Genomic DNA, 14568 nt, shown 5'->3' on the forward strand with positions numbered 1-14568 from the left:
CTGTTTGTTTCTCCTCTCTCTCTTTTGTCTTTCCTCTTCTCTCTCTCTTTGAAATTTCTTCTCCTTGTTCTCCAGCTCTTCTTGTTTTTCTCTCAGCTGTTCCTCATTGCCTCTCTTTTCTCTTTCTTTCATCCTCCTTTAGTTCTATCGTCTGTCTTTTCTTTTCTTCCTCCCATTCTCTCTGCTGTCGTTTGGTCTCTTCATCTTTTCCAGCCTCTTTTAATTTTCTCTTCCATTCTTCTCTTTCTTTCTCTTCTCTGTCCTTCCTTATTCGCTTCTCTGAATCTTTCTTTTCTATTTCCTCTTCCTGATTTATTTTTAACTCTGCCACGATGTGCTGATGATCATTTTCATCTTTTCTAGATCTTGTTTATATTTTTCTTCTCTTGTTTCATCTTCTTCTCTTCTTTTTTTTGCTGATCTTCACACCATTTTATCTGATCTTCATTTTCTCTCTTCATCTCTTCTAAGTTTTGCTCATATTTGTGTTTTTTTGTTGTTTTTCCAGCTCCGATTGTTTCTGATCCTCAATCTCTTGTTTCTCCTTCTCTGATTTTTCTTTCTCCTCAAACTCTCTCCAGAGTATTTCCTCTTGTTCTTTAAACTTCTTCTTCAGTCTCTCAATTTCCTCATCCATCCTTTGTTTTTTCTCTTCCAGCCTTTTTCTCATAATTATGTCTTCTTTAATATACTTGGCTGTTAATTCATCAACATGAGCCTGATTTTTTCCTTCCTTTTCTTTGATCATTTTCATTCTCTGTTCAGTGGAGACCGCTGCCTCCTCAAACATCTCATTAGTGAAAAATCTACCCTGATTAGATTGGTTAATTTCTTCTATTTTTTTTAACAGCAGCTGAATTTGTGTCTGATCCTGCACTTTTGTGTTATTAAAAGCCAGGAATCTCTCTTTACGATCTTTGATCAGTTTGTCAAGGTCAGCATTTTTATATTTCTCTACATATTGTTCTATTGTTTGGTTTGTCTTTAGGTTGTCTCCTCCAGTGTAAAGAACAATGCTGAAACCTGCAGCTTCTGGGCCAAATATCTTCAATATCATTTCTAAAGTGTCTTTCTCCTCCTTGGTGATTTTCCACATGTCAAAGACAACGATAAACACATGAGGTCCAGGGGCTGACAGTGAAATGCATTTCATTATTTCTTCCTGCACTTGCTCTTTTGTCAGTGAGGGGTCGAAGAGTCCTGGAGTATCAATAACAGCTACTGACCGACCGTTAACTTCACCCATGACCTTTGTACATGTTGTGGTCACTAAACATGAACTCTTCTTACTGTAAAAGCAAGTTTTTCCGAAGATAGTGTTTCCTGTTGCAGACTTTCCATCTCCTGTCCTCCCAAACAGCAAGATTCTCAAAGATTCTGGATCTGGTGGCGGATTTTCATCATCTGATAATGACAATAATAAAGTTAACAGATTAACAAACAATTATTAAATGCAGGCGTCGGACCAATAAGACTCAAACATAACATTTTAACTATTAGTTTACTAATAAAACTGTTTCTTCTTAATAATAATAATAATAATAATAATAATAATAATAACAATAATTAGATCAAAGACATTTTGTGACATTTTGCAAATAACAAAAAAAAATAAGCAGTGCTGACTTATTTTCACAGCCTTCTTTTCTCATATTTAACAATATAGGGCGTAATTCTGATATCTCCAATCTCATCCAAGTCATTGAATATTGAGTATCTCTCTATACAGAGTACTGATCCGATTCCATATGAATGTATTTTTAGTGCACACTTCCAGTAAGGTTATTAAAATCAATCCATAAAAATTATGTATGATGTATGATGACAGTTGATGTAACATAAGGATTGGGATTATATAATTCTAAGTAAAAAAATAAAAAATGATTACTCGACTGTCATTTTTAATCTGGATGCAATAAATGCCTTGTATGTTATGTGGGAGTAAGGGGAGTAACATTTTTTATCACAACGCACTGGATAGCCGGCCAATCAGAGCACACCCCGTTTTTTAGAATGATGAGCTTATATATATATAATTATTTACAAATTACATTCAGAATTAGCTAGTTATTGTTTGACTCACTCTTTGAGCGCTGAGCGTCAGGACCTCCGGTAGGAAGTTCATTTAATCTATGTGTTTCTTTCTCTTCTTCCTCTCTTTGTCTTTCCAGTTGTTTCTGTTTCTCCCATTCCTCTCGTTCTGTCTTCAGCTCTTCTAGTATCTTTGTCTCTTGGTCCTCTATATTTTTAATCTCTCTTTTATATTGTTCCTCTATATATTCCTCTTCTATTCTCTTTCTTTCTGCCTCACGTTTCTGTCTCTCTTCTTTCATAATCATATTCATTCTCCCCATCTCTTGGTTAAGTCTTTGATTATATTCATTCCACATCGCCTGTTCTTTTTTTCTCAATTTCTCATCCTCCTCTTCTCTCCTTTGTCTTTCCTGTTGTTTCAGTCTCTCCCATTCCTCTCGTTCTCTCTTCAGTTCTTCTCGTATTTTTCTCTCTTGTTCCTCTATGTCTTTAATGTCTCTTTTATATCGATCTTCTCTTTCTCTAAATTCCTCTTCTCTTCTCTTTTTCTCTTTGTTATGCTCTTCCTCCATCTTAGTCTTCAACTTTCTTTTCTACTCTTTATGTTTCTTCATCAATTCTTCTTTTTCTCTGTTCAGGTTCTCCGCTTTCTCAGTCAGTATCTTCTTTTGTTTCTCTTGTATTTCTCTTTCCATCTCTCTGAACATCTTGCATGAGTAGTAACTCCCTCCGTTTGCTTTCACCATTTCATCTATCTTCTGCAGTAGATCATTCACCTGTGTCCGGTCTTTGCTCTCATTATTGAACACATGGTATCTGTTTCCACACTCAGCAATGAGGTTTTTAGAGCAATCCCAGAGTTTTCCAGGAACTGTTCGATGCTTTTGTTCTTCAGTTGGTCTCCGTTGGTAAACAGCACTATGGTGTACATTAATGAGTTTTCTCCAAACGTGTCTCGGATGATCTTTACCGCTTTTTCTTCCTCTTGAGTGAATCTTCCCAGAGGAATCATTAAGAGAAACACATGTGGTCCAGGCAGGATCATGGAGATGCAATTTCTGATTTCTCTCTGAATTTCTTCGTTACTGAGTTCAGTGTCAAAAAGTCCAGGAGTATCAATCACAGTAATGTGTCTGCTGTTGATTTCATCTGTCTCTTTCTGACACACTTTAGTAACAGAACTTCCAGAAAGGTCTGATATATACGCTTCTCTTCCTAAGATGGTGTTTCCAGTTGAACTCTTCCCAACCCCAGTTTTTCCGAGGAGTACAATCCTCAGTTCATCTTCTCTAGTTCCTGAATCTAAACATAGATAAAATAAAAACTAATTTTAAAGAGTGCCAATTGTATATAACACATACTAAATCATCAAATGACTTTAACTTTGCATATGTTATTGTTTTACCTTGAACAGTTATGAAAAGCGTTTAATTCATGCAGATTTTCTGGTCATTACCTTGTGTCTGAAACCACGTCTCTAACGAATGGATTCTCCTCTTCATTTCTTCAAATTTCTGCAGTTTTTCCATCTGTGCATCCAACAGTGTCTCTGTGGTGAAGCATTCACCACTATTTTCCATAACCATCTTCTTAAGTTTCTCTACCAACTGAGACCCTTTCGTGTTCGGTCCGACAAAATGACGTCGTCCTCCAAAACTCTCAATGACAGACTGTGTTTCATCATTTCCTTTTGCCGTCTGCTCTTCTGTTTTCTGCTTTATGAGGATCATGATGTGCTTGTTGATTTCTGAGCTGAAGATCCTCTGGATCCTCTCGGTTTCTGCTTTATCTTCATTATTGATTGGACCATCAGGAAGAGCGAGGAGGAAAGCATGAACTCCAGGATGAAAGAGAGACACACAGCGGTGAGTCTGGCGCATCACTTCCTCCTCTGAGAGCTGAGTGCTGAACAGAGCTGGAAGCTCCACCAGACTGATCAGACGTCCGTGAAGCTCCACGTCTCTCCTCGCACACTCGGATCTCTCCTCGCTCTGATTCAGGATCAGGTTTGATATGAAGGATTTTAATTCATTGTTACTCCCACACACAACCAGATTCAGCTTCACACCCTCTGGAACTGTGTGAAAAGATGAAACAAGTTGATTTGAATACAGATTAATTTCAACATAGGGACACAGCGCTTTTTTCCTCTTTTTTTGCATGCCTGTAACTAAGATGTGTTACAGATATCTTATTGCCTTTGTTTCAAACAAACTCGCCTTTGGGCATCTTAAATTTTAAGGCTTTCTGTAATTCAGTTCTAAAGACATTCCCAAATCATTATTTTCTTTTAAAGAGGAATGATCAAATAATGTTGAAACTAGGGATCTCACTTCCTTCTGTCAGGACAATTGCCAGACTGAGTGGCATAAATATACCTTTTTCAAAGTTTGCATGCCTTTAACTCGAGAAGCATTCAAATAATCTGGTTCCCTGAGAAGCTTTTCTTTTGGAATCATCATTTTTAAAGCCTTGTGTTGTTTAATTTTGGTGTAGCTCTATGTCCTACCTATTTTCACACCAAACACCATTTTGCGTTTATCTAGTCATCACTGTTGACAATGCCAATACGTAAATAACAACAGTAACCCATAAGTGTATTAATGTTTAGACTAAAAATGACCAGGATTAACTGTAAACTCTTAGTAAAGTATGAACAGTTGGGCTGCATCTCGTCAGTAAAGCCGGTTCCTTGATTAGCGTAATTTGGCGTAGAGTAAATATCCATCACCTGTTTTCAGATGGAGAGCATGTGATGGTGAACGTGACATTGATGTGAATGCAATCATCTGCAGGATTTGTTTAAAACGTGTTGCAATACTGCGTGTTTAAACTCTTTGTGTCGTGCATCTGGTTCATGAACTTCCATCCAATTGCCAATAGAATATGCCTTTTATTGACTATTACACATGTGCATTGGCTGGTCTAGTATTAAAATCAAGCTTTTATTTATGTATTTGAACATAATAAACACACTTCATAAGACTGCTTGTTGTTGTCATATTTCAATGGTGTTTTCAAATATAAAATATTGTTTGATTAGTCATCATTTTTTAGAATTTGATGTTTCTCCATTCAGAAAGATAGAAGCATGTCTGAGAGGTGTTCAAAAGATGGCAAAATGCTTAAATCTTTCATACTCCTTGTGTTATAGGCATGCAAACATTAAAAAAAACAATCCTTAAGAATACTCTGAACCAAGTATACTCTGTGTGAAATTTGTCATTTGTAACTCCCTATAAAAATGGCTTTAAATCTTGATTGAAAATTGAAAATCTGTAGTGAAAATTCTTCAATATTAATGTCCTATTTCATGCCTGATCGTGACACTTAAAAAGTTAGATATCTTTGATTGTTTTTTCTTTGATTGTTTTGGCTACAATTGTTTAGGTGGTTGGTCTGAACCACTTTTTAACAGCTTTGAAAAGAAAAAATGCCAACCATGGCTATAATGTATGGCTATTCCAGTATAATGCTGTACTGTAAATAAACGGTAAATAGCCTGTAGATATAGAAATGTATCCAGAAAAAAATTAATCCTCTCACCCAGCATCTTGATCTTCTGCTGTAACTCTTTGATTTCATTGTCTCTCGTGCTCAGTTTCTCCTCTAGCTCTCTGACTCTCCTCTCTGGAGCTGTCGTGTACATCTGAAGAGAGTAGGGTTCAGTCTTCATAATCTCTATACAGTTAAACAGGTTTGAGATCTGTTCTGGGCTTCTCTGGTCCTTTATCCCCATCACACTGTGCCAGCTCCCATAGAGTCTCACAATCCTCTGAGATTCTGTGGACTCTACAAAATCGGTCACGTTTTTGTCAACCGTGAGATCCGTAGTGTAAAGCACCATGAAGTGCTCTTTAGAGTGAAATATTCTGTTAATCTTCTCCATTTCTGCTCTGTCTTCCATAGTAAGTGGACTGACCGGAGTAACAAGGATGAACGCATGGACTCCAGGTTCACAGAGAGACACAGAAAGGTGGGTCTGACGCATCACTTCCTCCTCCGAGAGCTGAGTGAGGACAGGAAGCTCTATTACACAGACCTGCCGCCCGTGTACCTTCTCCTCTTTCTTCACGCACACATTGCTCCTCTCTTTCTGAAGTAAAAGTTTGTTCTTTGGTTTATTGATGGTCCCTCGAATGACTTTAGACACTGACATCTTGAGCGTAGTATTATTTCCACAAATCACAAAGTTCAGTTTGGTTTTTCCAGTAGGCATCACTGAAAACAACATTTAAAGAAGTATATTCAATGTTGTCATCAGCCATTAGAGGAATAAATCACCAAACCTATATATTGGTACATATATATGCACATATAACCTATCTCGTATTATTATTTAAAAAATAAGGCTTTGACAAACCTCCTCCATTACGTCCCATTCTGGTGCCCTCAACAGGATCTCCACCCACTTCATCCACCGATGATCCATCACCTCCATCTTCATACATGTTACAGATGAGAAATTCTTCGTTTTCTTTCTTGAGTATCTCCTCTGTCATTTTCACAATCTCAGAGCGCCACGCTGAATTTTTGAAATCAAATTTAAGATGTCCTCCTCCACATTCCTTTATTAAATTATAAACCGGATTATTCCATAGCTTGTTAAATTGAAATGATGTAATTTTGGATGCGAATGCATCTTCATCCGTTGTCACCACTATAGCATGTTTAATGGCCTGCTTACTGAAAAGGTTCAGCACATTATTTACTTTTTTCACGTCCTCTTCTGTGAAGTCATTGTACTGCAGTACGAGTACGATTGAATGAGGTCCTGGAGCAGACAGAGACACACACTCTCTCACTCCATTTCTCATCTGAAGCTGTGAGAGATGTGGCTGCAGAAGGTAGGTTTTGACGACTGAGATGTGAATCTTCTCCACCGCTCCGCTGATTCTCTCATTGAGACGCTGTGAATCATATGGAGCTTTGCTCTGAAACGCTGTTGTACCCAGTATAATGTTTCCTACTTTGTTGTTTTCCCATTCATTCTTTCCTAGCAGAACAATCCTCAAATCACTCTCTGAAAAAGAGCACAGACAGCACACACATGCTGGGTTTATACTATACTGTAATCACCTGCCCCTAAACAAATGTCACAGAAAACATTATGCATGTGCACATTATCAAAAAGCAACTCTTTGTGTGATTTAACAATTTAAAGTCAGTCTAGTAAGTCCAATAAACTAGATATTTGAACTTGGCAGAATTGACAGCTCTCTAATACACATATTAAGAATCTCTCCGCATTTCATAAGGGACCTGCAACTTATCCTTGCACCTGTTTCTGAGCAAATGGGTTGAATCGTTCAGCCAAAGCTAGGGGTTTAGTACCAGTATGTTTGGGTTTTAACGGAGCAATGGGATTCAAAGTAGACAAACATTTTTGATTGGAGCAATTAAAAAGTTTGTTCACATCTTGCATAGGAGATGACAGTTCGGGCAGAGGTGGACCGGTTATGGCGTAAGAGGCAGCAGATATCTTACATGACTCATGAGTATCAGTCATGAAAAAAGTATCAGTCTGTGGTCAGAGAAACAGGTTTCACTGATTTCAATAAAAACCAAGGCCAACGTATAAGCATGAGTAGGCTCTTACACCCACTGCGCAAAATAAGGTTTTTAAAATCCTTTGAAGTAAATAAGTTGTGCAAGATAAAAGTTTAATTGACCAGAGAGCAAACGTTTAGTAATCCCATTCTGGTGTGCATTTCCAGAACAATGACGTAACTCGCTGATTAACCACCGTGGTACGATGCATAGTTTTTGAAAACGAACTACCGTAGCTAGCCGCAACTGTTTCCAGAACAAGGTCGTTTAAACCACATTAGTTCAAAGACATGTGGTGGAGGAATAACTTTTTATATGATTAGAGAGATCTCTAAGATGCTGCTGTATTGAACATGACACCTTTTGACTAATTTACTGTTTTTTGTTCACTGTATTTTAGGAAATGTGTAGTGAATTAGAGACCCTTTAAAAGACCCAAAATGTAACCTTTTTTGTCATTTAACGAGTTTGTTCACAAAATTTTGATTTTGCTTGTGAATTTTTTTCTCTCAAAATTTAACAACTTTTTTTTCGCGAAATGTAACGTTTTGCTTTGTTTCACAGAACTGGGTCGCGTAGGCAACGTACGTGTGGGGCGGAGCTATCAAAATAGGGGCGTGTCTGTTTAGTGATTTGAAATATCGGCATTGGCTTCCAGAAATCGCTTACCATGCCTTTAAAATGTTAACCTATTGCTTAAGAAGAGAAAACTTTACGTTAACGAGCTGGAGTCCACGTCAACCTTTAGAATGTATTATTAATGAAAGTTCGCAAACACAAAATCATAAAAGGAAACGTTTTGCATATTTTGTATCTAATTTGATTCCTACCTAAATCAGACGCCATTTTAACACCAAAGACTTGAAATCAGAACCGAAAGATGAACACTGTAGGACGAGAGATCATCATCTGTGCCAATTTGATTAAACATTCACTTTTTCTTTTTCTGTTTAATATTTTAGTGCTTCTCTTTTTCTGATCATGATATTCTATATACGTCGCTTTCTATGAGGATCCTCATTCGAACACAGAAATGTCTGAAATAGTAGTGCCATCGGTTCATTATTGTTATTACGTTGCATATTTTGTATCTCATTTGATTCTTACCTGAAGCTGACGTCATTTTAACACCGAGGACTCGAAATCAAAATCGAAAGGAAAACGCCGCAGGACGAGAGATGATCGTCTGTGCGGCTTCTGAGGCTAAAATAACGGGGATGACGGTGCTGAAGTCAAACCGAGGACAGCGGAAACTGACGAAGAGCGGCGAACGAATACGAAAGTGAAACTCGCGTGACAAGAGCATACAGACCGAGAGCGCGGGGAAGTCGGTTTAGTGAGAGAGCATATGTTACAAATGAACATTGTAACAAAAGCAATGAAGCCATGCTTTCAAAGTACATTGTTAAATAACCTGAAGTTATAGTATGTTTCAAGCCACATTTTTAAGTAATTTGGAATTCATTTCATTAGTTGGACATACATTGCTTTCAGAAAGGTTGAAGCACATTCAGTAGCTTTAAGTTCTTAGCTGACAGGAGCGGCACCCTGTGTGGTCTTCTGCTGCTGTAGTCCATCCTCCTCAAGGTTTGACGTGTTGGGTGTTCAGAGATGCTCTTCTGCATACCTCGGTTGTAAGCAGTGCTTATTTGAGTTAGTAGCCTTTCTATCAGCTCGAAACAGTCTGGCCGTTCTCTTCTAACCTCTGGCATCAACAAGGCATTTGCGTTCACAGACCTGCCGCTCACTGGACATTTTCTCTTTTTAGGACCGTTCTCTGTAAACCCTAGAGATGGTTGGGCGTGAAAATCCCAGTAGATCAGCAGTTTCTGAAATACTCAAACCAGCTGTTTGGCACCAACAACCACGCCACATTCAAAGTCACTTAAATCAGCCTTCGTCTTGATCATGTCTACATGCATTGAGTTGCTGCCATGTGATTGGCCGATTATAAATTTGCGTTAACGTGCAGTTAGACAGGTGCAGCTAATAAAGTGGCCGGTGAGTGTAATCATGTCTCCTAAATCAGCATTTTCTGAGCTTACAGTAAACTCTAGTGGAAGTTGTTGGTTTATTGTGGATAATAAAATTAAAAATGAGCTTTATAATGTAAACATTGACAAATTCTGTTTAAGTAACAGATTTTTTTATATATATGACGATCAACTATTGAACATGTAGTTTATAGTCCTCCATGAGGCACTGGACATTAATGTAATTAAACATGGAGACTCTTGAACCTGAGAAAACTTTAGAAAGGCAAGAACATTCAAACAGCAAATGGACGCACTAGTAAAATGATATCTGTGTGTCTTACCTGAGAAAAAAAGTGATGCTTTATAGGAGAGCATGTTTTATTGTATGCATGTTCAGTGTGTAGATGAGCTTCAGTATTAAATACAATCTAATATAATAATATTAACAACACACTACCTTTATGAGTGATTTGAGGTAATTCTCCAACCAAACATGTTACTTTAGTTTGCAAAACAAAAAAAGGAAAGCATGTTAAAATTAATCTAACATAAGCAATGAAATATTTGCTAATCATAAGCATGTATTATAGCAAACTCTGACATTTTTTTTTTAAATCGTTAATGGGGAATACATTGTTGTTTGTCCTCAAATCGTTTTCTGGAGTGAAAATAAACATACCAGTATGTGAATATAAATACAAAACCAAATACAAATAAATGAACATTATTATAAATAATAAACAGCTTTATGAGAAACTGTATTATCAATGAGGTACCTGCTGTGTGAATATGTGCTTGATCTCTTCTGGATCAGATATACAGGACTGTAGCCACGCCCACCAGAGCGGAGAGGGCCAATCGGATCACAGCTTCAGTAAAACCACAGCAGTGTTCAGAGTCTGAGAATAAACACATCACACTGAGATCAGATCAGACAATAAACACTAATATCATCAGCTAATATCAGCTCTGCTGTACCTGAACACGTGTGACAGAGTCTGCTGATGTCCAGATGTGTGGTCTGGTTTCTGATGGGGTTGTTGATCACACAGCTGTAGATGTTTTTATCCTGATATTCCACCTCCAGAGGTAGAGAGAGACTGATGCTGAGATCAGACACACTGATGCTGGACAATAAACTGTTTCCTTTGTACCAGGAGAGAGTCACGTGACCCACGTTCACCACCGAACACAACAACGAACAAGATGATGATGATGAAGAACAGTCTCTGCTGATGGCAGGAACAGGCAGATGAGCTGAAAACACGAGATAAAGATAAATGAGGATGAATAAAAACCATTAAAATAGTCTATTCTTTTCTTAGGACAAGAATACAGACGTTTCAGCCCAAAGGCCTCTTTCAGTGTTAAAACCTTCACCCGCAAATAAAAAGTTGTGATGTGTAGAATAAAATAAAAAGATTATTATAAAAATTAAAGGACTAGCGACGAAAGAGTGTGGTGAAAACAAAGTCATTTTAACAAATTAGTCACAATAAGAGGCTTCTTTAGATCTGCTTTTAATCCATAATAACTAAAATAGGTAAAACTGGTTTTCAATTCACCGTAGACCGCGAGATAATAAAAAGACCAGCTGTCATTGTTGATCTGCAGATAATAAACTCCAGTATGTTCATTTGTGGTGTTCATGATGGTCAGAGATCCGGTTTGATCGTCCAGCTTCAGTCTGTCTCTGAATCTCCCGTCAAGAACATCATAGACAGTATTTCTGTTAACCTCTTTACTGATTATAGCTCTTGAAGTGTTTTCAGTCCAAAACGCCCACTGAATAACATAATCATCCATTTCATAAAAATCAGAATCTAGAGTGACCGAATCTCCCTCCATCGCTGATATTTCACCTTTATCATCAACCACACAGAGAACAGACAGAAAAAGGGTTTGTCAAAAATGTAAACTGTGAATGAATTCATTTCAGTTTGTGAAAAAAATAATTGACTAACTTACGATAGACATTGAGAAAAAAATAAATTGTGACGTGGTTGATCAGTAATTCATAACGTCCATTGTGGTGAAACCTAGCGTCTGTGATGATCAGAGATCCGGTTTGAACATCCACCTTCAGTCTGCCTCTGAAACTCCCATAAATGTGCTCGTCATATACATCGATGCCTTTAGCGGTTACGTTAAGTTCAGCTATCAAAGTGTTTTCAATCCAAAGCTTCCACAAAATCTCATCATCATCCTTCATTTCAGTGAGACCAGAGTTCAGAGTGATTGAATCTCCCTCAAGCACTGCAACGTGATCTAGATCACCAGACACAAAGACAACAGAGTTTTTCCATAGATTAACAGTGTTCAATAAAACAACAAAAATAAACGAAATGGTGAACGCATTGACTCACAATAGACAATGAGATATAAATAAATCCTGATATGATTGATCAGTGTTACATAAGCTCCAGCATGTTTCATTGTGATGTTAGTGATGGTTAGAGATCCTCTTTGTTTGTCCAGCATCAGTCTGTCTCTGAATCTCCCGTCAAGAACATCATCATATACAGTCATGATGTCGGTCTGTTTATTGATTTCAGCGATTAAAGTGTTTCCAAACCACCACTGAATCTCATCACCATCCTTTACTTCAGTAAGATCAGAGTTGAGAGTGACTGAATCTCCCTCCTTCACTGACACCATCTTTATTTCTTTTTCAGCAAACACAGAGAGAACAAACAGAAACATGTTTTGTTACAGTTATAATGTTTCTAAAAAAGCATAAAGTGAATAATTTGAAAATTGACAAAAAAAGTGGATGCTGTGTTTGTGACAAAAGGGAGAAATCTTTATCTTACCAGAGACGATGAGAGTGAAAATGATGCTCATGTGGTTTATCAGTAATAAATAACGTCCAGTATCTTCAGTTCTGGTGTTAGTGATGGTCAGAGATCCGGTTTGTTTGTCCAGCTTCAGTCGGTCTGTGAATCTCCCGTCAAGAACATCATCATACACAGCTATTCTATCAGCCTTTTTATTGATTTCAGCCAATAAAGTTATTTCTATCCCAAACCTCCACTGAATCAGATCATCATCAATTAATTCAGTCAGACTAGTTTTTAGAGTGACTGAATCTCCCTCCATCACTGACACTGACCTCGCTTCATCATCCCCAAACACTCCTGAAGAACAAAGTTTGTCACAGATGAAAGCTCCAAAATAACATTAGTCTTTTACGATACCTGAACAGAAGCGTTTCAAACTTACCTTCCAGACGCCACAAGCACAAAAAGAACAAAACAAACTCGAGAAACATTTTCCTCATCGGTTCTCTGAAAAGCCCACGATAGCAGGGCTAGACGTCTCTGAAACACAATTGTACTGATGCCGTGTGTTTGTGGTCTTCCCCAAACAAGATTGTGCCTCTGTCACAGTTTATTTTCGCACAAACCACTGACCTCTTTCAACCACACAGACAAACTAACGCAGAAGCTGTTTTTCCACCGAAAACCCGAACCACATTAGACCTAGATAAATGAGACCACAGGAGGTTTAACTTTAACTCACAAACTGCTCTACATTCAGTGAATAACACTCAGTGTTGCATTGCATGTAAAGCTTTGATGAGCTGCTGTTCTTAAAACCACAAGAGAAGCGAGGGCCATCTTTGCCGTTTGAAAGACCTCCTTCGCTGCTCGTCTCCACTGTACCTGCAAGAACATTTTTTTATTGCCGGTTTTTCAAAATGTAAAAACTCCCTCCCTCCGGGGGAAAATACTGAATTAAATTTCACCGTCACAAAACATATCCACTCAATCCATAATTTCAGAAAGTCAAACTCGCCCGACGCACCTGAAAAACAGAACTTTTGAAAATTTAAAACGACTGATGAAGTGTCTCTAAAATGCTAGTCATTAAATGTAAAGGTACATGGTAACAGAACAGAAACAACCGAAGCCATAAAAACAGATTGCTTTCAGAGACTGCTATTTGACAGCAGTTTTTCTTCCGTCTTATCCCTATGCTCGCTCGTCCAGCCCCAGAAGACATACAACAACCAATAGGATAGACATTTTTCCATATTTTCCACCTTTTTATGTATAGCTACAGAAATAGCTTTTGAATTTCTGTAGCTACATAAAAAGGTAAGCAATAGAAGAACGTGCTTAATGATGTAACCATTTACAAATGATGTATAAATGTAAAACATGAGAACGCTCTTGAATATTACACAACTTGATTGATAAAAGCAAGCCGATAGACATGGAAACTGTAACGAAGGCACGTAGGCTGAGTTGGAAACCACACGCGGAAGTTTAATAAGGGCCAGGCTATACACAGGGTGATAGGCAGGCAGAGAGTCAGCAACCAATAAGGCACTCCGCTCCGTTATTAAATACAGGGAAACATCCAGAGGCAGAGTCAGTAGGCAAGCAATAAGTCAAAACCAGAATACAGTCCAATTAGGTACACAATACATGAGGGCAAACCCAAGAATCACAACACAGGTTACCAGGTAGATATCATACACAGCAGAGTCAAACAGGAAAGACGGTAGAACACTCAATAAGGGAGATAAACTGGCAATACTTCACACAAGGACTGAAGGTCCTTTGTTTAAAAAGGCCTCTCAACAGGAAATGGATGTAGAAGAAGCAGAGGGAGGAGCAGTGCTAGAACTCCGGTGAGAGCTCCCTCTGCTGGCTAGGCATTACAGTAACGGACAGCAGTGCTGAAGTGAGATCTGAGAAAAATATGAACAATAATGCCTTTCAAACTGCATTTTAAAAAACTGACAACTGACAAAACATGAGCATTCTGCACTAGATTTTTATTTTTCCTGAAAAAGAACATAAATCTGTAAGTGAATAAATCTCGCGCATATTTACACATGCAAAAACGATTTGTGAGAAATGACATCAATCATATCATTGTTGTGTGAATATGTGTTTGTTGAGCTCTTCTGGATCTGATGTCATAAACCAGAAGAAGGACAGTAGCCACGCCCACCAGAGCAGAGAGAACCAATCGGATCACAGCTTCAGTAAAACCA

The 14568-nt window shown here is 38.0% G+C and overlaps 2 protein-coding genes across 2 annotated transcripts; both read right to left on the bottom strand.

Annotated features, from left to right (window-relative positions):
• Positions 1-103: 103 nt before the first annotated feature.
• Positions 104-8797, bottom strand: LOC122328125. The gene is given in 10 exon segments (XM_043223834.1): positions 104-351; positions 354-410; positions 413-494; positions 497-1404; positions 2084-2875; positions 2878-3336; positions 3491-4111; positions 5581-6255; positions 6398-7057; positions 8692-8797. Coding segments are annotated over 10 exon segments (4518 nt in total). The 5' UTR covers positions 8708-8797.
• Positions 8798-10233: 1436 nt separating this feature from the next.
• On the bottom strand, positions 10234-12897 carry LOC122327343. The gene is made up of 7 exons (XM_043222642.1): positions 12783-12897; positions 12374-12697; positions 11927-12226; positions 11529-11828; positions 11126-11422; positions 10539-10817; positions 10234-10459 (listed from the first exon to the last, which is right to left on the bottom strand). Exons 1-7 carry the CDS (start codon positions 12838-12840, stop codon positions 10371-10373), a joined length of 1647 nt encoding a protein of 548 aa, XP_043078577.1. The 5' UTR covers positions 12841-12897; the 3' UTR covers positions 10234-10370.
• Positions 12898-14568: the final 1671 nt, after the last annotated feature.

This window comes from Puntigrus tetrazona, chromosome 22 (genome assembly GCF_018831695.1).
Source record: "Puntigrus tetrazona isolate hp1 chromosome 22, ASM1883169v1, whole genome shotgun sequence".
NCBI lineage: Eukaryota > Metazoa > Chordata > Actinopteri > Cypriniformes > Cyprinidae > Puntigrus > Puntigrus tetrazona.